Source organism: Sturnira hondurensis, unplaced genomic scaffold (genome assembly GCF_014824575.4).
Source record: "Sturnira hondurensis isolate 20B ecotype Veracruz unplaced genomic scaffold, ASM1482457v3 Scaffold0002597, whole genome shotgun sequence".
NCBI lineage: Eukaryota > Metazoa > Chordata > Mammalia > Chiroptera > Phyllostomidae > Sturnira > Sturnira hondurensis.
In genome coordinates, this window is record NW_028075228.1 from 1,990,716 (window position 1) to 2,016,628 (window position 25,913).

Genomic DNA, 25,913 nt, shown 5'->3' on the forward strand with positions numbered 1-25,913 from the left:
GGCCCCTGAGTTGCCTGCTCTGTCTGGTTACCAAGGCATCCTGGGCTCTCAGGAGCTACAGGGAAACCGAGTCATGAGAGCTTGGCATGCCGTAATTTACCCCACAGTGGGTACTGGGCTCCCACCACGCACCAGGTGGGGGTTCCATGGTGGATACAGGAAGAGACTGCAGCAATGACACACTCACATACACGTGTATGCACGGTCATATCCTTGCTCCCATCCAACTGTTGACTGTATGAAGCCATCACAGTATATTTCTTGGTTACATGAGAGTCACAGAACCCTCCAAAGGGGTCTCTGGGGTCTTAAGTGTCCTCTTTTCTTGACTAAGACAACTTCAAGAAACAAGGGTCACTAGCCATTATGTTGGGGGACAGAAAAGACACTTCCCTGATCTCAGTTCTGATTCCTGATTCCAGAACTGACACCCAGGGTTCCAGCTGTGGGAGGCACATCTCCGGAGCCTCCTTCTGGGGGCCTCCATCAGCCCCTGTAGGAAGGAAGGGAGCAAGACACCCTCAGCACCCACATAACATAACCCAGAGAGGCAGCAGCCCACAGGGGTCAGATGCTGACTCCGCACCCAGCTGCCTGGTTTCAAATGGGACTTCACCACTTATTGGCTGTGCCACTTAAGGCAAGTTGCTTAACCTCTCTGAGCTTCCATGTATGCACTGCTAAAATTTGGGTAACAGTACCCCTCTTGTGGGGATGATGTTCAGGATTAAATGCTTTAATACTTGTAACATTTTTGGAAGTGTTATTACTGAAATTCAAAAGAGAGACCTCATCATCCCCTGGTCCCATCAGAGGGGCTCCCTGAGAAGCCCTGGGGCTGGGGCACCTGAGAGCCAGGCCCGAAACTCACGCCTGTGACTGCAGCCAATTGGATGTGTATCTGCACATGAAAATGCTGTTAGCCTTTGCCACAGGCATTCCCCAGAATCTCCTCTACAGAGGAATCCAAGATCCAGGAAGGAGGGTGCAGATGTACTAATTCGCCAGAAACTAAATGTCCCCAAATAGAGGGATGGCAAATTAGGGAGCGTCATGAAACGGGCTGGCAGCAGCCCACGGGCAATGAATGTTTAAGGAACTTCTACCTCCACAGGGTTTACAGATAAACGTATATGTAGATGTAATCAATTTACCTGGAATTGACAAAGTAAAACCTTGGAAATGGAGGACCAGTGAATTAAAGGAAAACCATGAGAAGTTTTAAATCATCTTAATTCGTGTCTGAAACATTCAATCTAGCATCTGTAGTGGGGGTGTGGGGGCAAGGCTGTGCAGGCTGCCACACGCCGCATGCGCCTCGAGGGACATCTGGATGGTAGGGTTACCGGTGGTCCTTATCTTGTTTTTCTACTTTTCTGTATTTTTGAAGTTTTCTACAATAAGCATGGATTTTTCTCATCCTCAAAATCCAGACATTTATAAAGTAAAAAAAACCAATCCTGACGTCTCCCTCCCTCATTTTCAGTCACTGGTTGGTTCTACCTTTGCAACATCAGCGAGCCTCCCACCACCCACCTCCGGCCTCCCAAGCAGCTCCCTCGCCCTCTGCGGGGGCTACCGCCCACTTGCATGTGCACCCTCCCAACCACCCGGAGGTTGTCGGTATTACTGTGCCCAACTTGCAGATGGGAACGGTGAGGCACAGAGAGGGTGACTTGCCCAAGTCCTTCAGCTCACAGGTGGCAGGGCTGGGACTTGAACTGTTTTACACCGAAGCCCTTAGCCGTCCTGGGAGGTGAGAAGTTGCACCCCATGAGGCCTAGTTGGAAAGATGCTGAACTTGGTCTGGTGGGGCTTCCCTTTCAGGGCAGTGGCCTCACGATTCTCAGCCCAGTCGTCCTCAGTGGTACCATCACAGTGAGCATCTGGGGGCAAGGATGGTGTGCAGAGCGCCATGCGGGAGTGAATGCGTAGTCCACTTATTCCACGCACACTTTTGAACGCTTCCATCCAAACAATGGGGACTCTGCCTTGCGTGAATGAGACGAAAGTTCCCCTGACTTGGGAGCTCACGGTGTATTGAGAACAGATGAATCATCAGCACAGATAAGCAAGGGAATGTGGGAAGTGCTGAGAGAGGTGTGTTTGGGCAGATAATTCCACCAGGGTCTCTATTTTAGGGGGTGATCAGGAAAGGCCCCTCTGAGGAAGGGACAGGAGGATCCCAGGCCGAGTTTGGGACCTGGGACGGCTTGGCCAGGCTGTCACCTCAGTGACTCAATCAAATGCTTATCTGGGTTTGCCGCGAAGGTATTTGTAGGCACGGTTAACCTCTGCTGTCAGACTCCAGGTAAAGATTGTCACCCTCCATAATGTGGGTGGGCCCCACCCACTCAGCTGAAAGACTTTTGGAGAAAAACTGAGGTTTCCATGAGGAAGGAGAAATTCTGCTCTGGACGGCCGTGTCAGCTTCCTGCCCTGCCCTGCCAACTTCAGACTCGCCAGGCCCGCGTTCACGTGAGCCAATTCCTCAAAAAAAGTTTCTTTATACATCTGTACTCTACTGGCTCTGCCTCTGACGATGCAAGATGGAAACTTTGAGTCCTGAGAATCTATTGTCTGAAGGAGCCTCGGGAGTTAACGAAAGGTGGATTTCTCTACAGTGTTTCCTTTCGTAATGAGCTTTGTACGGCTGGGAAACTGCGTGCCAGGCGGGCACATAACCAGTGAACTACAGTGTCCACAGCCATTTCTGTTTAAAAAGCCAGGCCCCAGCCTGCCCTTCCAGCACCACGGTGCTTCTTCCTGCGGCAAAATGCAATGAAACCCAAACCATTTCAGGTTAGGCCGCCGTTTCCAGAACCAGTTTCCTCAGATGTGGACTGCCAGGACTGGCTGGATTCTGCTTTTTAACCGAGAGCTCTATTTTGTAAACAAGGCCTGAAAAAAACTTTATAAGCATGAATCTGGTACACTTCAACCAGCGGTTTCAACCACGGCTGCACACGAGAGCCCTGGATAAGTCTGTTTTGAGAGGATCTGGTCAAACTCCAGACAACTGAGCCAGCCTCGGGGCTGGGGCGGGCATGGGCACTTTAAGATCCCCCGGCTATTACCACAGCTCCAGCAAGGTCGAGCATCACTGGTTCACCCACAGGGCTCTGTCTAGGCATTTCGGGCAAGCATGTTCCTTTGTGGGGCAGACACAGAGCGTGTCCTCTGCTAATAGCATGCCCAGCTTTCAGGAGGAGTGAAGCACCGAACACGGCCTCCCAAGAGGTGAACTTGCTAGGCTGGTTGTCACTCAGTGAGGGTGACTGGTGGCGGGCCTGTTTAAATGACCAATGCTTGGAGGACACCTCCTCGTGTCCCTGCACACTGCAGTGGATGCACCAATACTGGTTGAAGCCAAAACCTCAAAGTGAGTACTTGGTGCTGGTCAGAGTGCAAGTCACCCCAGGGTTGTTAACCAGCACCTTGGGGAGGGAAAATAGATGGCATGGTCTGTCTGTGGTCCGAAAATACAGCGCATTCCCTGTTTCATACTCTGGGCGGGGCTGGGTGCTTGTTTCAGTAATCTGTTGCTATTACAAAGCACCCCAAAACCTGGTGCCTCAAGACAGCAAAATCACTTAGGTCTCACACTCTCTGTTGGCCAGGATGGTGGGGAGGGCTTGGCTGGGCAGTTCTCGCTTCTGCTGTGTCATGCAGTTGTAGTCGTATGTCAGCAGGGGCTGTGGTCACCCTGAAGGCTGGTCTGGGGCAGGCGGGCTCCTTCCAAGGCGGCTCCTGACACAGCAGGCAAGCTGGTGTTGGCCGCTGACTGAGGCCTCAGATCCTCTCCACAAGCCTGCTTGAGCATCCTCACAGCATGGCAGCGGGCTTCTCCAAGAGCGAGTGACCATGTAGACCAAGGTGGAGCTGCAGACTTGTATAATCGAGCCTCATGGGTAAGTCTCGCACTGTCACTCCCACCACGTTATATTTACCATGCAGGGCCAGCCCTGGTTCCATGTGGGAGGGGAACGCACAAGGGCTTGAATACCATGAGGTGGGGGTCATTGCCACCATCTTGGAGGCTGGCTCCAGAGCCTGCCGTGTGTCACCAAATACTCCACATTCCTCCCATTTCTTATTTTTAGCATTGTTTAACACTGTGAGGGTCTGGGAATGAAAATAAGCTATTTTAAGTCACAGAAGCTGTCCCCTTTATGTTTAACCATCCATCTTTTAGTTTATCCATCTCTCATTTTATTATAAGAGGCTAAAAGAAGTCCCGTTCAACATTCCGCTTACGAATCTCGCTCTCTCCGTCACTCAGTTCACTGGGTGCAGGGTCCGTTTCCCACTGCAGCGATGGTATTGCTAAACTGCAACCGGACCCCTATCTCTGGGGAGGGCTTGATGGGCACTCCTGCCGCGGTCTCGCAGGCAGTTGCGGTTCTGGACCATCTGGGGCTGCAGGTCTCGTCTTGGCTGGGTGGGACAACCACTTCCAAGGTGTCTCCTCACACGGCAAGTTGGTGCTGTGATCAGAGACCTCAAGTGGGCCCTCCACAGGGCCTGTGATGTCATGGCAGCTGGCTCCCCTCAGAGCGAGCCACCCAAGAGACCAGGGCGGAGCTGCAGTGCCTTTTATAGCTTGACCTTGGGACTCCGCTCCGTCAGTTCCACCACATTCTGCGGGTCATAAAGACCACCCCTGACTCAACTTGGGAAGGTGTGAACACCAAGAGGCATGGGTCAGTGGGGTCACCCTGGAAGCTGACCACCACAGTGCTGTCCTAGAGAGAGAAGGCAAAACGAAGAGAGTTCAGAGAAAAGCAATAGAAGGTCAAGGGGATCAGATGAATCCATCCCAACTGAAAATGACCCGATTAGACAGGGCTGGGGGGCAGGGTTAAAGGGTGAAAGTTCAGCTCACAGTGAGATGGAGAGAGCGCCACAGTCAGCATCTATGGACTGAAGACTCACTCTCCCACTTCCTGTCTGGGCCTGTGACAGCGCACGACTTCCTCATCAGGAAACTGGAAAGGTGGCCAGCCTCCCTTCCACATCCATTTGTAGGAAGAGCAAAGGAGTGACAGAACGCATAGTGAAGTATCGACACTTACGCTCTTTCCATTAATTTATTTATTGTAATTAGAATAAGGCCCTTTAACAATTACAACTTTATTGTGATATAATTCACATACCATACATTCCACTGATATGACATGTGCAATTCACCGGGTTTTAGTCTACCATCACCACTACAGAATAACAGGGTCCCTTCGACATGTAAGAGGGTCTTGTCAGACCACGAAGAGAAATACCACAAGTTAACCAGGGACCTCCTTCCCCAGGAGGGACTAGGACCATAAAGTTCCTGCTGAGAAAGGGCTTCGAGGTCTGGACACACTGGGGCTGGGCCACCTGTACAGTAGTCGCGAGAGAAACAGCTTCTCTCCCTTGAGGTTGGAGTGAAGGCTGGCGGCCTGTCCCGAGGGCCCTCGGCACCACATCAGAACGCACTTCCTGAGTCCTGGGCACCAACGTGGCTGATGCTCCTTCCCATGTTCTCTTTCTCCAGTGGTACAAGGGCTCCTTTAGTTTCAAGACAAGTTGTTTTGGGGGCACAGGTCTGTGGCATAACTCTGCCCCTCCCCTCCAGCAGATATTGCCCGGGGCCCTCACAGCTTGGCCTGTGGGACCCATCCAGCCCTGGGATGGGGAGAAAGGTCATGAATTTGGGGGCTTAACATTGTCCCTCTGTCTGACCCTCCTGGAGACCTTTCCCTCAGTACTTCTGGCTCCAGCCAGGCCATTCCACAGCCCAACTAGGGGAGAAAGGAGGGTGGGATCTCTAGGCCAGAGCACCAGGGGTTAGTTGGGCAAATGGTGGCAGAAGCGGGAAGTAGGCTCGGCCCCACCCAGGCGCCTCAATCAATGGGAGGCGGCCCAGGAAATGGGCCGCCATCAGCTGCGGTTTCCCGACTAACCACACCTGTGAAGGAGACGGGCACACAGGGTCCCGCAGCAGGGGAGGAAAGAGCTGGGAACACTGACTTACTTGCCTTCCGACTTGGGCTTGCCTCTCCGGGCCCCATCCTCGTTCTACTGCAGTCCAGGGAGCAGAAGCCAGTGCTGGCCCACAAGCAAGGGTGCAGGGGCGTCTTCTGGAGTGAAGCTGTGGTGGGGCGTCCATCAAGACCCCAGCAAACAGGGAGTCCCAGGTGTCCTGGGACATAGGTCAGAGTGTTCGCTCCTCCACTGAGCTGCCCGGAGCCAAGTCCAAGCTGTTTCGCCCTAAAATTCTCTCCTCTCACCCACACAGGCTCTAGCTCTTTGACCCTGGCCCTAGATCAGGAGTCAAGAATTCTGTGTCAGTTGCCCAAGCCACAGTTCACAGACATCGATGGGCATGATGGGTCTTGCAACTTTTTTGCTCTTTAAAGAACACAGCTAAGGTCAGAAATCTGTTCAGAGAACCTCAACTGCAAAAGGAGCTCCGCTTCTTGTCCAGGTTTCCTGGTGAGCTCATGCGCTTTACTCTGTCAAATCAGAGGCCTGAGGGAGATGCTTCTTCGGGGCCACAGAATCCTGATCTGGATCAAGTGAAAAATGCTATATACCAGTAAAGTCAAAGCAGTCCGATTGGCAAGGGACGGGAGCCAGCAATTGGCTGACTGGAGGGAGTCACTGGCAGATAAATACGGATAAAAGTGTGTGAGCGAGTGAGTGCATTTGTGCGAGTGTATATTTGTGTGGGTGTAGACCGCATACACACATGTACCTGTCACACGCATGTGTGCACACACAGACCGCGCAGTGCTGTTCACTGGGAGGGCTGGACCCGGGACGCCCCAGGAGCAGGAGCAGGAACACCCCCGGCACCCAGATCTTGGTTTCTAAATACCACCTCCCTCTAAAAGTGAACAGGACTCCTTGGAGGGATGGCCGGTTCCGCCTGGGCAGGAAAAACACCAGATGCTCCTGGAACATCTTGACACATCACAGATGGCCAGGAAGCCATTCAGGAGCCTGGGCGCTGTCAGGGCCTGGGGAGCCAGCTTGATGGGGTGCACGGGGAGCCACAGATTACACCCTGTTGAAAAAAATTGTACTTCATGAGTTCACAGGCAGACGAACAGACAAATAAGTGCATGTTTGAGGAAGCATGAGATGTTTACATAGTTCTCAAGTACTTGCATACAAAATGCTTATTTTTAATAAATAGGGAAAGAGTAACTTTGCAGGGAAGGGGCCTGGCAGACACCATATTAATTAAGCAATCAAAACTCACATGGCCAGTAATGGGACTAATTAAAATTTTACCCACCCACCCCCTGCCCCCCACCCCACCAGGGACATATGGAGAGGCACGGCCACACTTCCTGCTGTTCCTGCCCAACTGGAATCTCATCTCCAGAAGACATCAGACATCCTACGAAACCAGCCACGTGCCAAGGCCAAGAACACTGGGACAGATGAGAGAAACTGCACAGACTGAAGGAGATGGTGGTGGGGGATGAGAAGCCAGTGCTGAGCGCAGGTGGACCCTCTCCTCTCCAGCCCAACTGGGATGGTGTAGGGGACCAGTTTTAGTCTGGCAAATGTGACTCAGCTGTGTATGGAAAACCTACAGAAATGCAGTGGTGGGCAGGAACCAGACCTTCAAACCCAGTTTCCCCGTGGGAATCAGACCTAGAAAATGCATGCAGACTGTTATGGCTGGCTAACACTCCATCACCCTGGTCTAAAACGACGAATGTGTATTGTCTATCTTCAAGGTAATTTCCAAAGCCTGTATGAGTTTTCCCCAGGACTGAGCTAATCAGCTCATCGCCATTCCCCTCTGCTTGTTATTTTCATTTCCTTGATTGTACCTAAAATGTAGGCAATAATATTCTACGTAATAGATCATAAATCCTTCTCTGATGTAAGACCCCAGGAAAACAATAAAGGCCTTTCTAGGAAAGGGTGGAGGTGCTCTCCTCTTGGAGGAGTGGCCGAGACACCATAGGCACTCTGCCCAGGAGAGAGTAGTCGTGCCTGTCCCCTTTTTCTCTACAGGATCGCTGTCGCCTGTGCATTTATTCTCGTCTTCAGCTATAACAGGCGGACTCTGCTGGCCAGAGTCTGCCACATCCGGCACCGGAACAGGGATGTAAAGGCTATCAGCTGTCGTTGTGGTCAACACACCAACGTGGGTGGAACACTCACAACAGCCCAGGCAAGCGCCAATGACCCCAAGTGCTTTTTGGAGGGCGTAGGGTGTATTGTATTTCAGGGAAAAGGGGTATCTTTCTAAGGTTGCCCTCTCTTGAGACGGCACCCTCTTTAGTAAGCAGAAGCCTTGCTCTCTCTGGCAATCGCCGCACCCTGCAGGCCCAGGTTGAGCATTTAAAAGTCATAAGGGCGCCCGCCACAGGATGGGGTCAGATGGACTGTGCTGCTTTCTGGTTCTGACGACACACTGAGGCTTGTGGAGAGCCTGTGTTCGCAGGGGACACGTGCCAAAGTGCTGGGCTGTGGAGGTCACGGCTGGCCCTCACCCTGCACAGCATTCTCTGCACGGCGGCAGCGCTCTCTGTGGGGTACCCTCTCATCTTTGCGTGGACCTGCTGTTTCGTCCACATGTCTCTGGGTGTGGAGGCTAGTCCTTCTACACCCTCACCTCTGCTCATTTCTCGGTTGCCCCCATCACACCCGCACATTCTGCCACCTGGGCCGTCCTCCCAGAGGAGGGGCCCAGGGCTGGAGGGACTGTGAGGGCATCCCAGGGAGGAGGGCCCCCTCGGGCCATGGGTCTGAGCAAGGCCCCCAGGGACAGGCATGTCCCTTGCACCCTGAGCCTCCACAAGACGGCCCTGATCTGGTCGCTGCACTGCCCACTGCCCCGGTAAAGGCTGCACACACACACGTCAGGGTGAGAACACCTGGGGCTGGGGCATCCTTCTGCACACTTCTCCCTTCTGCCCTTTTACGTCACTCCACTGTGACGCCCACATCCAGGCCAAGGAAAGAAAGGAACGTCCTGTGGACGGGAAGCCAGCTGGGCCCTGAGGGCACCTGGCCTCACTGGGGAAATGGGGGCCTTTAGTGCTTTCCTCGTGCCCTCCCATCCTTTTGCTCGCATCAGCTCCTGTGCCAGCAGGTCCTGCCTCCACCCCGCTAGATGCCACTACCACCCCCTGCCCAGTGTGACCAAAAAAATGTCTTCAGTCATTGATCACTGTCCTGTGGGAGGAAGAACAGACCCTAGTTGACAGCCCACCCTTGTCCACGGTTAGCCCTCAAAGCCCCAGCTTCAGGGCTTATAGGCAAAATAACTCCACCAGCTGAGTGGGTATGGGGTGGGGCAGGAGCAAGGCCTGGGAGCTCCCGGCATTCAGGCGAGTGCCCTGGGCCTCTGGGGTTCTGGTCCCAGCTGGAGAGAGGAGCATGAGAAGCAAACTGTACTGGGGACACAAGAGGTCTATGCGCAGGGTCTGTGATAAACTCCAACAGAGCTCACACAGGCTTTCCTTGTTGTCAGCAGCCCACAGCTTGAGTCGGCCTCGCCCACTGCACTGAGGTCATTCTTGAAAAGCCCCCAACCACCGACCAGTGAAGGCTGGAGGAAGCGAGTAAGAAGGAGCAGCTGGGCTGTGATAAGCCAGGTCTGGAGCTCACGGGGTTCCTGGGGCTGCCCCGGGCCTTCGGCCAGCATGAGGTCCTCACTTAGGTATGCCACCCCCAGGGGTCAGCAAAGAGAGCCTGGGAGTCCACAAACATGCCTTGACCCACTCCCACTCAACCTGGCTGGGGGCCAGGTGCCCCTGCGTGGTCACACCCAGCAGTCCTCCCAGGGAGCAGGTCATCAGCCAGGTCAGTGAGGGAGCAAGTCCTCCCAGCTCACTTCCTCCTGACTGCCTGGTGCCTGAGCGGAGGTGGGAAGGGTGTGGTCAAAGGGAGTGATCTGAAGGGGATGTTTAAGCCAGAGGAGCCCCATGGGTAGCGGAGTGCTGGGCAGGGTCTCCAGGAAGCCTTCTGCGTCCATATCCTTTGACAGGCTGGGCCAAGAGGGGAGCACGGGTCTGCCCAGGAAAGAGGCTGCTGCTCATTACCCATAAAAGGGGCCTCAGCTCAGGGTTCAGACAGGTTCCGGGTTCAGGCGGTAGTGAGGTATGGCTTGTGACCAGGAGGGTCAAAGGGACGGTGCACAGGAACCAAGCTAAAATGCAGATTCCCACATTCCAGTCCACCTTGGTGGTCCTTCTCTTTGGGTCCTTCCGGTACCCAGCTCCTGTGATCTTTCTACCTGAGGACCCAGGGAGCTGGAGGACAAATCCAAGTTTTGTGTGGCCTACAGCTTATATAATTGTAGAGGCTCTTTTCAAGAAAAGCAGTACAAAATCACAGACACTAGATACAGCTCAAGGGTGGACGCTCGGCTCCTGCTCTGCAGGGCGCCCTGAGGGTGGTGTGGTAGTCAGACAACCTCAGGAAACTCAGGGCACTGGGGTCATCCTGCCCAGAGGGGCCTCCGCGCCACCCACAGACACCGCCCACGTCCTGGGCCCAATCGGCAATATCCTACCTTTCCTTGAGACTTGCGCTCCTGCCCCCCTCATCATCCTCTACATCGATTTTTATGCCCCACCATTTCCTTCATACTGTCAGCGTTTTAGACCATTCCCACATTTACCGCTTTCTCTGCTCTTCCTTCCTTCCTGCCTCTCAGATCTTCCCTCTGGGGTCACTCTCCCTGTGACAAAAGCATAGTCCTCAAAACTTCTTTTGCCGGTGTCTGCTGGTGGCAAACTTCCCCCCACGCCATGTGTGTGTGTTTTGTTAAAAAACCTTTTTTTTTAAGTTTGGATTGAAGAATGACAGAGGTAAGTGCGTAACCACAGCAGGCCTTCTCCCAAAGTGGGCGCACGTACAAAACGCAGGGACAGCAGGCTCCCACGTCGCTAAGGCCTCTTCCTCCGTGGAGGCTTCCGTACACTAGCCAGTGTTTGGCCTGTGTTTGAAACGGGCACAAATGGGCCGAACGGTGTCCTCTTTCTTTCCACACTATGAGTGTGCGACTCATCGGTGGGACTGCGGGAGTGGCGTTCCATTCGTTTCCACGGCTGTTTCATGCCGTATGGAACGAGTCAGCCATGAAGAGTGGCCCATTCTGCTGGTGGTGAGAATCTGAGTTCCCCCCGGGGCTCACAAACGGGCTGCAGGGGCCGTCCTGGCATGTCTTCTGAAGCACGCTCGCCCATGTACTGCTGGACAGAGAGCCCAGAGGGACTGCTGCACGCACGGGCCCTGTGCGTGTGCTCACTTCCGGAGAAGGCGCCTCACTGTTTACCACGGTGCTTTTACCAACTCCCACCTGTATCGCACAGGAGGCTCCGTACTTCCCCTCCCTCAATATCGTGTTTTAAATCATAGAGATTCTGGAAGTGTGTCACGTGGTTTTATTTGACCAGTGAGGTTGAATACCTTTCCAGATCTTTATCGACCATTTGGAGGTCTTTTCTTGATTATGTGTTCATGCCTTCCCCCGCCCCTTTTTGGAGGGGTGGAGGAACAAAAATTCATTAATCCTTAGATAATTCAGCAGCGACGAGTGAATGAGAGTCATGACCTTCGTTTCTGAAAATGATCAGGGTGGCTTCCCCTCCTCCATCTCCATTCCTTCTGTTGGCTTCCTGGTGGCACCTTTGGGCTCAGTTCATCCACACAGGGTTGTCTGTCTATATTACTTTACAGGTAATAAGCCTTATTACCTTATATATCACGGAAATAAGTCTTTTATTGGCTAAAAGGAGAGCAAATATCTATCCCACTCTGTGGCTTGATTTTCTGTCCTCTTTTAATGCTGTCTCTGATGAACCCAAGTTCTCAGTGGGAATGAAAGCCAATTCATCTGTCTTTTCCTTTACAGTCAGTGTTTTTGTATTCAGCTTAAAAAACCTTTACTAACTCCAGGGTCATGAAGAGATGTCCTTAGTTATGTCCTAGAAATTTTATGTGTTCCTTTCACATTTTTCTCCATAAATGATTTTTGTGTAAGTTGAGAGATGGGGATTAGTCATTGTCTCCTTTATGAATATATAGTTGACCTGGAACTACTTATTGACAACAGTGTCCTTCCTGCCTGGGCTGTAGTGTCTCTGTATCACCCAAGAAAAGCTGCACGAGTGGGTCTGTTTCCAGGCCCCTTATTCTGCCTGTTCCCCTCTGTCCACTCTCACACTGATGCTGCCTTGCTTTCTGAGAGTACGTCTGTCCGCCAAACTCATTCAAAGTCTTCAATGCTGTCTTTGCTATTCTTAGCCTGTTGCATTTTCAAATACATTACAGAATAACTGTGTCAATTTCTAAAAACAAATCCATGCTTGGATTTCCGTTGCAACTGCACTGAATCCACCATTTAGGGAAGAACTGACCTCTTTACAGTACTAAGGTGTGCAATCCACAAACATGACCTGTAACTCCATTTCTCAGGTTTTCTTCAGTTCCTTCAATAACATTTTACAACTCTCTGTCTCAGGTATCTTTTGTTACATTATTTCCATGTAGTTGATGTATCTGAAAAGCTATAAAAACATTTATAAGTGATCATTGTTTGTTTCTAATATTTAGAAGTATAACGGATTCTCATATGTTGAGCATGAACCCAGGGATCTTGCAAAATCCACTTATTAATATTTTGTTCTTGGATTTCTTTGGTTTTTCTTTTTATATAACCGTATCATCTGCAAATAATGAGTTTCACTTCTGGCTTTTCAAACCTTGTACCTTTAAATCTCTTCTGGCTGGGATCCAGGGTGCAGGGCCAGAGGGAGGTGGCGCGGGGCAGCAGCCTTGTCTGAGTCCCACCTCGGGGACAGAGCTTTCCGTATTTCACAGTTATGGGGGATGTCTGTCATGGATTTGTCGTTTGACCAGATTAGGGAAGTTGCTTTCCACTCCTAGTGGCTAAAAACTCTCTTAATCATAAAAGGGTGTTGAACTGTACGAATGATTTTGCTGCATTTACTGAGATGACCACATGGTTGTTTCTTTGTTGATGTGGTAAGTTACACTGACTAAATTTTTTGAATATGATTCAAAACTTGCATTCTTGAAGCCAATCCAACTTGGATATGATAAATTATCACTCAACATCACTGGATCCAGCTTGTTCATACTTTGTTTAGGATTGTTTAGGATTTTCAAGAGAAACACTGGTCTGTAATGTTCTTTCTCTCTCTTTGCTCTGTAACATCCTTCTCAGGTTTTGATGTCAAGGTTATATTGCTTCATGAAAAAAGATAGGATACGAGCATCTCCTTTTTGCTATGTAGAAGAGTTTATAACAGATTCCTATTCTTTCTTAAATATTTGAAACATTTAACAGTGAAATAATCTGAGCCTGTAGTTTTCCCTGTAACAAAATTTTAAATTATAGGCTAAGATTTCTTTAAGGTAGGCACTATGAAGAGTGATCTCAGTGAAATTCTGGTAGAGAAGTTATTGATGTTCATTCTGTCCCAGAAACATTAATTTGAACAACTATCCACACATGAAAATGCCTTCACAAGAGTTAAGGATTCCACGTGAGGAATGACAGCACCTGGGTTAAACCCACATGAGAAAAGACACTTTGAAGAAGGTAGAAAAGACTGTTTCACGTTATCCCTGTCACCACTTCCCCTAGACCTGGCAGCCCAGCACAGAGAGAGACGCCCTCCGCAAGGGGAGGGAGAAGGAAGTGAGTGCCCGACCTCACCAGGGGCCAGGCACAGGTGCAGGGGTGCCCCAGTGAGCCCAGGTTCCAGGGGCAAGCCTGTGGACCCAAGCACCAGGCCTGCTCACCTGCCTACCCAGGTACCAGGCCAAGCCTGCCCATGAACTCCACCAGGTTCCTAGATGCGCTGACTGATACAGGACATCCTCTGCCATACCCAGTCGGTGAAGACTGGAAAAGGTGCCTACTCCTCCAAATGTGCAGACACCCACAGAAGTACACAAGAATCGTGAATAATCAAGGAAATGCGATTCCACAAAAGGAAGCTAATAAAACTCTAATGACTAACTCTAGGAAATGCAGGTCTATGAGATGACTAAGAAAGAATTCAGAATAATCCTTTAAAGGAATTCAGTGAACTACCAGAAGGAAGAGAGAGATCAACTAAATAAAATTAGAAAAACAATACATGAACAAAATGAGAAGTTCAACAAGAAACAGAAAACATGTTTTTAAAAAAACAAAACAGAAATCCTAACATTAAATATGATGTCTGAAATGAATCTGATAGAGAGCTTCAATAACAGGCTGGATCAAGCAGAAGAATTGCTGAACTAGAAGACAGACCATTTGAATCATCCAATCAGAGGCACAAGAAGAAAAAAGAGTGAAGAAATCCCTACATGAATTATGGGATACTAAAAGAAAAAAAATACTACATATTACTGGAGTCCCAGAAGGAGAAGAGAAAAAGGGGAAGAAAGCTTATTTTTTTTTAAATGGCTGAGAACTTCTCATATCAGGGGAGACATTTATATATCCAAGTTCATGAAGCTCATTGATTCTTGCCCACCCCACCACATTTCAACCCAAAAAGAATTTCAGCAGGATATATTATCATAAAACTGTCTAAAATCAACATCAGAATTTTAAAAGAAGAGAAAAAATTCTCACATACAAAGGAACCTCCAGAAGGCTATCAGTAGTTTCTTCAGTAGAAACTATGGAAGCCAGGAGACAATGGGATGATGTATTCAAAGTACTGAAAGAAAAAAACACTGCCAGAAGAATACCAGGCAAAGTTGTCCTTCAGAAATGAAAGAGAGAGATAAAGACTTTCCTACTCCAATAAAAACTGAGGGAGTTCATCATCACAAGACCTGTCTTTCCTTCTCCCCAATTTGGTGAAGGAAATAGATATGCAAGTCCAGATAGCTCAGAGAGTCCCAAAGAAATTGGACCCAAGGAGAAACACACCAAGACACATCATAATTATATTATCCAAGATTAACGATAAGGAGAGAATCTTAAAAGCAGCAAGAGAAAATGAAACAGTTACCTATTAAGAGTTCCCATAGACTCTCAGCTTTCTTTTTCTCAAAAGAAAAAAAAAAGACTCTCAGACTTTCTTTTTCTCAAAAGAAACCTTGCAGGCAAGAAGGGGCTAGAAGGAAGTATTTGAAGTCATAATAGGCAAGGACCTACATCCAAGATGACTCTATCCATCAAAGCTATCATTTAGAATGGAAGGGCAGATAAAGTGCTTCTCAGATAAGGTCAAGTTAAAGGAGTTCATCATCACCAAGCCCTTATTATATGAAATGTTAAAGGGACTTAACTAAGAAGAAGATCAAAACAACTAACACTAAAATGACAACAAACTCACAATTATCAACAACTGAACCTAAAAAACAAAACAAACTAAGCAAACAACTAGAACAGGAATAGAATCACAGAAATGAGATCACATGGAGGATGATCAGTGGGGAGGGGGGAGAGGGGATGGGGGAAAGGTATAGGGAATAAGAAGCATAATTTGTAGGTACAAACTAGACAGGGGGAGGTTGATAGTGTAGGAAATGTAGAAGCCAAAGAACTTATGTGTACAACCATGGACATGAACTAAGGGGAGGAATGCTAGAGTGGGGGTGGTTGGTGCAGGGCAGAGAAGGATAAATGGAAGAAAAAAATGGGACAACTGTAATAGCATAATCAATAAAATATACTAAAAAAATTAAAGGACAAAAGTATTAAAAATAACCAGTTATAATAATTTGTCACACGACAAATTACTGTCAATGGACACATGACATAAAATGGTGTAAACATCAGAAACATAAAACTGGGGGCAGGAGGAGTAAAAGTATGGGGTTTCTGCATGAGATCAAAGTTGTCACAGCTTCACAGAGCCTGTTATATTTACATTTTGTGTAAGGCTTCATGGTAACCACAAAGCAAAATCCTAAAGAAGGTATACAAAAAATAAAGTTAAGGGAACCAAAACATACCTCTACAGAAAGTCATCAATTCACCAAGGAAGACAGCAAGAGGAAGAAAAAAGAAACAATATTAAGAGCAAAAAACAATTAATAATATGGTGCTGTCATTACCTATCAAAAAGTACTTTATGTGTGAATAGATTAAAATCTCTAATCAAAAGAAGCATCAAGTGTCTAGCCCTGGCTGGTGTAGCTCAGTGGATTGAGCACAGGCCTGTCGATTCCCAGTCAGGGCACATGCCTGGGTTGCAGGCCAGTTCCCTGCAGGCCAACTTCCAGCAGGGGACGCACGAAAGGCAACCATACATTGATGTTTCTCCCCCTCTCTCCTTCTCCTCTAAAGATAAATGAATGAATGAATGAATGAATGAATAAATAGAATCTTTTTTAAAAAATAAATTAATTAAATTAAATTAAAAAAAAAGAAGCATCAAGTGGCTGAATAGGTTAAAAAAAAAGACTCGAGTGTGTGCTGTCCACAAAGAGACTTAGTTCAGTCTTAAGGATGCACATAGGCCCAAAGGGAAGGGATGGAAGATATTCAATGGAAGTGGAAAATGAAAGCAGCAGGGGTAACCATGCCTACGTAAAAAATAAACTAAGTCAACAACTGTAACAAGAGACAAAGGTCATTATATAATGATAAAGGGCTCAGTTCAGCAAGAGGATATAACAATTGTAAATGTATATATAGCTCACAGTGCTGGTTTCTGAAGAGATAAACACAACTGACAAACCTTTAGCTAGATCAGGAAAGGAAGAGAGAAGATTCAATAAATATAACCAGAAATGAGAGAAGACATCACAACTGATTCCACAGAAATACCAGATCTTAAGAGAANGTAGCTCAGTGGATTGAGCACAGGCCTGCGAACCAGAGGATCACAGTTTGATTCCCAGTCAGGGCACATGCCTGGGTTGCAGGCCAGTTCCCTGCAGGCCAACTTCCAGCAGGGGACACACGAAAGGCAACCATACATTGATGTTTCTCCCCCTCTCTCCTTCTCCTCTAAAGATAAATGAATGAATGAATGGATGAATGAATAAATAAATAGAATCTTTTTTAAAAAATAAAAAAATTAAATTAAATTAAAAAAAAAGAAGCATCAAGTGGCTGAATAGGTTAAAAAAAAAGACTCGAGTGTGTGCTGTCCACAAACAGACTTAGTTCAGTCTTAAGGATGCACATAGGCCCAAAGGGAAGGGATGGAAGATATTCAATGGAAGTGGAAAATGAAAGCAGCAGGGGTAACCATGCCTACATAAAAAATAAACTAAGTCAACAACTGTAACAAGAGACAAAGGTCATTATATAATGATAAAGGGCTCAGTTCAGCAAGAGGATATAACAATTGTAAATGTATATATAGCTCACAGTGCTGGTTTCTGAAGAGATAAACACAACTGACAAACCTTTAGCTAGATCAGGAAAGGAAGAGAGAAGATTCAATAAATATAACCAGAAATGAGAGAAGACATCACAACTGATTCCACAGAAATACCAGATCTTAAGAGACTATGAATAATCATACATCAATAAACTGGATAATCTAGAAGAAAGGGATGGAAAATTCCTAGAAATAAGACTGAATCAAGAAGAAATAGAAAATCTGAAGAGACCATTAATGAATAAGGAGATCAAACAGTAATCAGAAACATCCCAACACAGAGAAGCCCAAGACCAGATGGCTTCACTGGTGAAGTCTACAGACATTTAAAGGAGAAGTAAGGCCAGTCCTTCTCAAACTCTTCCAGCAAATTTGGGAAGGAACACTCACTCCCAAACTCATTGTACAAGGTTAGCATTACTCTGATACCAAAGACAGATGAGGACACTACAAGTTGCTATTCCTGATAACATAGATGCAAAAATTCTCAATAAAATACTAGCAAACCGAATTTAACAGCACACTGAAAGTACAATACACCACGATCAAGTGGGATTTTCCCCTAGGATACAAAAATGATTTGACATATGCAGACCAATGAATGTGACACACCCCCATTAATAAAATGAAAAATGAGCATCATACGATCATCTCAACAGATGCATAAGAAGCATTTGACAAAATACAACATCCCTCATGGTAACAACTCAACAAACAGGGTACAGAAGGAACACACTCCAACATAATAAGGGCCCTAATATAACAAGCAGAAAGCTCACATCACACTAAACAGTATATGAAAACAAGCCTTTCCTCCGAGATCAGAAACAGGACAAGGGTGCACACTCTTGCCACTTCTACTCAACATAATACTGGAAAGCCACGCCAGGGCAATCAGGGAAGGGAAGGAAAAGGAATCCAAGTCAGAAAGAAAGACGTTAAATTATCTGTTTGTAAATGCTGTGATCTGATATAGAGAAAATTCTAAAGTCTCCCCCGTCTTCCCAATGGTAATATTAATGAACAAATTCAGTATGACTGTAGGATACAAAAGCAATATACAAAAGATCAGTTGCATTTCTATACACTAACAACAAACTATCTGAAAAGAAAGAAATAAAACAATTCCACATACAAAGGCATAAAAAACAATGAATTACTTAGGAATAAATTTGACCAAGGAGGTGAAAATTGCACACTGAAATTTATTTATAAGGCACTGATGAACAAAATTAAAGAGAAATAAATGGAAAGGTATTCCATGTTCATGAAAAAAATATTGTTAAATGTTCATACTACCCAAAGCCATCTATAGATTCAAGGCAGTCCCTATCAAAATTCTAATGGCATTTTGTATAGAAATAAACAACCCTAAAATCCTCAATGGAACTAAAAAAGAACCCGAGTAGCCAAAGCAATCCTGAGAAAGAAGAACAAAGCTGGAGGCATAAAAACACACACATGGAACAATGAAAAAAAAATCCAAGAGCCCAGAAATAAACCTACACATATACAAACTAATATTTGACAAGGGAACAAAAAATATGGGGCAAGAACAGTCTCTTGTAGTGCTGGAAAAGCTGGATACTCACATGCAAAAGAATGAAATTGGATCCCCTATGTTAAAAATATTCACAAAAAATTACCTAAAATAGATTAAGGATGGAAATATGAGACCTAAAAAAGGAAAATCCTAGAGGAAAACAAAGAGAAAAAGATCTTTGACACTGGTTTAAGCAACAGGGTTTTTTGGATATCACACCTAATGCACAAGCAACAAGAGTCAAAATATTCAAGTGAGATTACACCAAAATAAAAAGGTTGTGCAGAGCAAAAGAAATAATCAGGGAAGTGAAAATGCAGCCTACAGAATGGGAAGGAAATATTTACGAGCATCCATCTGATAACAGGTCATATCCAAATAGATAAGGAGCTCACACCGCTCTATAGCAAAATGAACAAAAACCACCCAAACAATCCAATTAAAAAGTGAGAAGAAATGAATAAACATTTTTCCAAATAAGACAAACCTGGCCAACAGGTACACGAAAAGATGCTCAAAATCACTGTTCATCAGAGAGATGCAAATCAAAAGCAGGAGATTATCACCTTGTACTGCTAGCGCGACTATTATCAAAAAGGCAAGAGACAGCAGGTGCTGACAGGGGTGGGGACCGCTGGTGGGGCTGTACATGGGCCCCACCACAGTGGAAAAGCCTGGGTATTAAAAACTGAACTACCGTGTCATCCAGTAGTCCCAATCTGGGAATATAACTGAAGGATTCCACAAGTTTTGTCAAGTCCCTTTGTCATACTTAATTGTCCATGAAAAACACTTCCCATTTTGATGTCTTATTTGACCTGCTTTATGACCTGGCCCATGGCCAAAGTTCCTAAGAGCACATGCGCTCCCGACTGCTGGGCGCAGTGCTCCACACACCCGTTGGGTCAAGTTCCTTCATCACAGAGCTGAAGCGCCCTGCTCCTTAATGACTTTTGATACACTGCTTCTTCGATGTTTGTCACAGATACTGAATTTCACGTCTTCAAATTGTACAGTATCTTGATATTTTTTTTCCAGAGCAATAAAAGAGAGCTTGAAAACAATTTAACTTCTTTCCAGGCCATCCTCACTCAGTCATGTTTTCCAATATTTGTTTTTGACAACTTCAGTGAGACCATTTTATACTGAGCATACAGACACATCTGTGTCTTTACTGTCCCATGGGTTCACTCTCCTGCTTGCTCAGAACCTCCTCCCGGAATCCACATTTCTCCTCTTGAAAACTCCTTACACCTTTTTGAGAAATCATCTGCAGGTATCACCCTCATTTTTGTTTATTCATTTTTTAAAATGTCACTCAAGATATAATTTACCTAACAAAAAATTCACCCTCTTAAGTGCAGTTCAGTGATGTTTAGTTTACAGAGCTGTGCTGACATCACCCAAACACTGTCATCGCCGGAAACAGAAATCCCACGCCCCAGTTCTCCCTCCCTTCAGCCCAGGGCAGCCATCAATCTGCTGTCCGTCTCCATATACTTGTCTATTGTGAGCATTTCCTATACACAGGATCATAGAAGATGTAGTCTATTATATGTGGCTTCTTTCACTCAGAATGATGTTTTCAAGGTTCACTCATGTTATGTGTCAGTGCTTCGTTTCTTTTTATGGCCACATAATATTCCATTGTATGAATGGGTCACATTGGGTTTATCCATTCATCCTTCGATGGACACCTGGTTCTTTCCATTTATGGATGCCATGCTATGAATATTTATGTACAAGTTCACACACGGACAGATGGTTTAAATTCTCTGAAGTGTATACCCAGGAGTGGAACTGCTGAGTCAAATGATGTTTGTCACTGGCATGCTTGAACCACAAACCCAGTTCTGCGTAGAGAAGTTTTTTCCTTCAATGTCTCACTGGCACTACCCCTGCTTCTGACTTCCAGTGGTTGCTGGAAAGTCTCCTGTGACTCTTTCGTCCCATCGTCAGTAGTCTGGCCTTTCTCTCTGGCTGCTTTTGGAATTGTTTTGATCTTTAATGTCCAGGCACGGACTTCTTTTTTTTTCTATGTGGGATCTGTTCTTCTTCCTGAATCCTTCAAATGTCATCTTTTTTCTGTTGTCTCCACTCCCTCCACCTGGGATTCCAGACACGTTAGTCAGACTTTCTCTGTCCAGCCTGTGACTGCTCTTCTTCCCATTTCCACCTCCTCAAGAACCACTCCCAGGTGACTGTCCGGGGAGGTCTTGAGTCTTCATGTCACGATGCTCGTTGCTCTCTGTTCAGCAGTGTGATTGCTCTTCCTTCCCATTCCCACCTCCTGGAGAACGACCACTCTCAGGTGGCAGTCTGGGGAGGTCCTGAGTCCTCATGTCACGGTGCCCACTGTTGGAGGATGAACGAAGCCATGGAATATGACATGCTGTCCCACTGTGGAGAGCTGTTCCCCCACCCCTCAGTATGCCCTGGCATTAGCCACTCAGCCCGGGAACCCTCATGGGACGGAGCGGGTAGAGGCATGACTTTGGAATGGCGGTTTTGAGTGCTTCCCAGAAAAAAGCATCGAGCAATCAGTCTCCGTCAGTGAATGCGGTTTTGTTGCGGGAATCTCCCACACCCCGCAGATGTAACTGCCCAAATGGTGTGACAGCAGCAGGCCCCACATGCTAGTCACGTGTAAAGCGGACTCCCTCTGTATTTGTGTTTGGAACAGTTTTCCCTGCCTTTGTTCCTTCACTCTGGACAATGAGGCAGGCTCCTCTGGGCAGGACATTGTCTAAGAAGCCCTGGAGCTGCAGCTTTCTGGAGCTGGACAAGGTCATTGTCATTCGACAGCACCTGCAATGCTGAAGCAGGCTCCCACTCCTGTGTCCAAGGGAACACTCCATCAGGCAGTGTTCTGCATTTGGGGGAGCTGACGCTCCAGCCCATCACATGGGCCAACGGAAACACCCGCAACCCTTCCTTTGCAAGGACCCCACAAGTACTATCAGCTCAACTGAAAGGGCTTGCTGGGTGAACCCTGAGCACCCACTGGGAGAGAGGGTGGCCTTGGTAAACCATCTCTTAAAAGGAAAGAACATTAAAGCTGCTGTGGTCATAAATACATTTTATTTCATTAGAAATGCTTAATTACAGTGTTGAGAGCATTTCCCCTAGAAAAGTAGGTAAGCAATATTTCCATCAAAATCGTTAGTTGTCTTTGCAAATACCTATTTTCATTACACTGAACAGAGCACACAGCAAAAGGCTTCTGCTACTCCATTTTTTTTTCAATTTTCTTTTTTGTTATAAACACCATAGCAAATTAAAAAAAGCTGTTTAAACAGAGAAAAATATTGTGGTTCTTGATTTTCTGCATGTACTTAACGCAATCCACACTGTGCTTCCCCACTCTTTCTCCAGATGCCAACAGTGTGACTCAAACGAAAGGGGTCTTCTGCCAGGGGCGGCGGTTGTTGCTATCGTCTGTTTATTTATCGGGACACTATCCCCCGTAGACGAGGCTCAGGATGCACTTTAACAGAATACGTGCAGTCACCTCCGTGCGAAGCCGTGGGGTCAGGGCGCCTGTAGAACTGAGAGGTCGGCTGCAGCCGGCACTGAGAGCAGCGACAGCGCCATCTTGGGTCCTGTCGTGGTTGGGCAGCCTGCCCTGCATCACTGGATCTGGATGGCTCCGTGCTCAAGCTGCATTTCGGGCTGCAGGCTGGGCTGCAGTGTCTCAGCCGTCTACAAGAGGGGAGAGAGGAGGGCTTTTCTATAAAAGTACCCACCAACTCAAGTCTAGGACACTCACTGATCACAAACACCAGTGGTTTCCACGCACACAGCAAACATGCAGCAGAGCTGGGAGGGTCCTCAGTTCACCCCTGCCTTGAGCGATGACTCTCCCAGAACCTGAGCAGCTAGCAGCAGCTCTGACGAGCCCAGACTGTGGTCCCTCCTTGTGGGGCCTCTGCTTGCCCAGGCCCTGACCGAGCCTCTCACACAACCCTCCCTAAAGCCCGTGGTGCTGATTTCCTATTCCCATCTGCTACTGTCACCAGGAAATATTCTTGAAGTGGTTAACACATCATTAACCTAACCTATTTGCCTAGAATTTCAGTTACCATTTTGCCTTCTCTTATAAAAAACTATTCTATAAAAGCATTTCAGGGATAGCTACCTTTCTCCCTTTAAAGACATAAGTTCTGACCCTGGCTGGTGTGGCTCAGTGTGTTGAGTGAAAAAAAGGGTCATTGGTTCGATTCCCAGTCAGGGCACATGCCTAGGTTGTCGGCCAGGTCCCCAGGAGGGGGCGTGTGAGAGGCAACTGCACATTAATGTTTCTTTCCCTCTTTCTCCCTCCCTTCTTGTCTCTCTAAAAATAAATATTTTTTAAAAAGATGTAAATTTTAAACAATGAGTTTCAGATATTAAGAGGATTTGAAATGCATATTCACAATTTTAAGGTACGTTAAAGGGAAAAATACAATCTTGAAATAAGTCACCAATCATCCATATTGACCACACAGAACTAGACCTTGAATGGAGATTTGGGGATTTTCAGGATCCCTTAAGCCATCTGTCAAAGGTGATGTCAAAGACTAGACTCTCAGAGGTGGGCTTCCTGGCTTCCCTGGCTGGAAATTTAGCTGGAGGGTCCTGGCATGGGGGCCAAAAGAGACAAAGAAAGCCACAAAGACTGGAAAGCAGAAGTTCCTGGATATGGGAGCTGGAGCTACAACTCCTGTTGCAGTTTAGGCTGCACTTTTGAAATGCTATACACACATTCAACACAGTGTTTCCTTGAAGCAGAGGCCTCCCGATTTCAGAGGAAGGACTCAGCACAGGCGTCATCTGCACTGTGTACAGAGCCCAGAGTGGCTGGGCGAGAGCAATGAAAAAGGGATGCCTGTGACACAGATAGGGGTGGGGTCTTCCCCCAAGTTTCTGTACAAGGAAGAGTGGGGTTGACAGTGCTGGTGGCTGTAGGTAGAGGGAGGGAGGAGAGAGGCTTTAGGCCAGGCAGTAGGCATGCATCTCATTCTCTGCTGTTGCTATTTGTCCTAATTAGATGGGTCTTGAGACCTGCTGGGTATGAGTCCACACAAAGAACACTAACAGGAGGCCACGGTGGCAAGGCTAAGGTGGACATAGCTTTCCTCAGTTCTGGAATTTGCACACCAACCACAAGCCTACCATCCAGTAAGATGACCCAGCACACAGCCTCAGACCTGCAGCACACACACCATGTGACCTCCTGTGCCTGCCCAGCAGCAGTGAGCCAACTGCCTTTACACACAATCCTTTCACAACAATGTTGGAGGTCAGGCAAAAAGCTGGTTGGGGAGAATTCATCTTCCCACACGCACACACCCCTCCCTGGCTCCAGGCCACGTCTCATTCTTTTCGGTCAGTGTCCAGAGCGGAAGGGGCCTCCACAGTTCCTGCTGTGTGAAAGCCCAGCCCCCAGAGTGGGACGGGCCTGGGCTGTGGGAGCAGCTGGAGGGGTCGGAAGCATGGTTCCTTCAGGACACACCTTCCCAAACTCCAGGCCAACTGAGGCCTCACTGTGAATCAGAAAACTAAGATTCTAAGTCCTCACAGGACTGCTGAGCTCACCCAGCTGGCCACCAGGGTCACCTTGGGTGACCTACTTAGCTCTATGGAGCCCCATTCCTCAGCAACCATCTCATGAGGCTGCAAACGAAGCAAATGAGAATTTCCTTTCCTCCAAGGGCTATGGAGAGAGCACAGTGCAGAGCAGAGCATGAGAGGGAAGGGGGACCACCTGGAAATTTGGGGCTCTAAATCTAAATGTCAAAGGCTGATAGCATCGAGACACAGGAGGCTCACCAGTGCTGGACCACGGGAGGGAAAGGAGCAGACCCAGAGAGGAGTGTGGAACGAGCCAGAGGGCAGGGCAGGAGCCAACCCCCAGAGGCTGGAATGGAACACCGACAGGGCCCTGGGGGCAGGGTGCTCTGAGGCCACCCTGGGCCAAGGCTGCCAGGGACACAGGGCCTTCCCCAGGCTTCCCATGGACACGAAAAAGTCCCTGCATTGCACTGGCACTCATCTTGATCTCAGCACATCTTTGTTACCCACAGCACCGCAGCCTTGCACTTTGTTCCAACAGACCGGCTGCCCTCTGGGGCCAGGCCTATGACTGCGCTCGTGAAACGGGACACACACCAACTTTAGTACTGGTTGTTCTAAACACAACCAGCCAACCAGACAGAACCCACTCACACTGTTCCCTAAAGAGGCTCGGGCTGTCAGGCTCCTGCCAGCTCTCCCTGATGGTATGAGGGGGTGGGAGGGTAGGCCTGGGTCCCCCACACCCAGAGAACTCTGAAGGAGAGGTCACGACGCTCGTTCCACAAAGCATACTCACCGTGGGGCAGCTCCACGAACACTTCAAATATCTAAAGAAGCAGCCCTCTCCTCCGACATTTTAGAAAGTGCCCAAATGGAGTGTGAATGCTGGAGTTCCCAGTGCCCCTGGGAAAGCACGGATAAGGGACAGCTTAGGAGGAAATCCAGCAAAACCAGATGATGAGAGGCTTCTGTGGGAAGCTCATCAGCGCCCATGGTCAATCAGACAGGCTGACTAAGAGCGTAACAAACATGGGTGAGCCTTACAAATGCGGAGTTCCTGACAAGGCTGTCAGGCTGCCACGTTAGAATATGGTGTGGAAAGCTGGAAACCTGGCCACCCGGTGCCCCCAGGACCAAATGCAAGCACCATGGTGAGCCAGGCCATTCTGCACTTCCACCCCAAGCAGAGGGCTGCTCAGAGGGAAGTGAGCACCCTTTTCCCCAACCTGCCCCTGGGAAAAGGGTGGAGGATGAGGGCTGTCCCACACAGAGGGGCAGCAAGGTCACAGGTCAACAAGGACCTCCTTCGTAATTCTCCTCACTTACGAAGGAGAATTGAGCAGAACTAAATTTTTGCCTCTGAATGTATACACAAATATTTGCATAAGGCAGAATAGCTCAACAATCAGGTTAAGACTGGCACCTATGCCAGGACTGAGCTTCTCTCCAACACGTTTTTAGGCACTTAAAAAATATATCATTCCAAGTGA

General features: G+C 47.8%; 1 protein-coding gene across 10 annotated transcripts in view; it reads right to left on the reverse strand.

Moving 5' to 3' along the window:
• Positions 1-6,054: 6,054 nt before the first annotated feature.
• The window catches only part of BANP (BTG3 associated nuclear protein), a 144,869-nt gene continuing 125,010 nt past the window's right edge, over positions 6,055-25,913 (reverse strand). For 6 of the 10 annotated variants that reach the window (XM_037040207.1, XM_037040204.1, XM_037040205.1 and 3 more), the window contains 2 exons: positions 25,220-25,326; positions 22,483-22,569 (listed from right to left, as the gene is read on the reverse strand). In XM_037040207.1, coding sequence (XP_036896102.1) covers positions 25,243-25,326 — 84 coding nt within the window. In that variant the 3' untranslated portion in view covers positions 22,483-22,569; positions 25,220-25,242. Of the gene's footprint in view, positions 7,049-21,929; positions 22,570-25,219; positions 25,327-25,913 lie in introns of those variants that run through there. The other 4 variants (XM_037040209.1, XM_037040208.1, XM_037040213.1 and 1 more) reach the window with 2 other exon arrangements.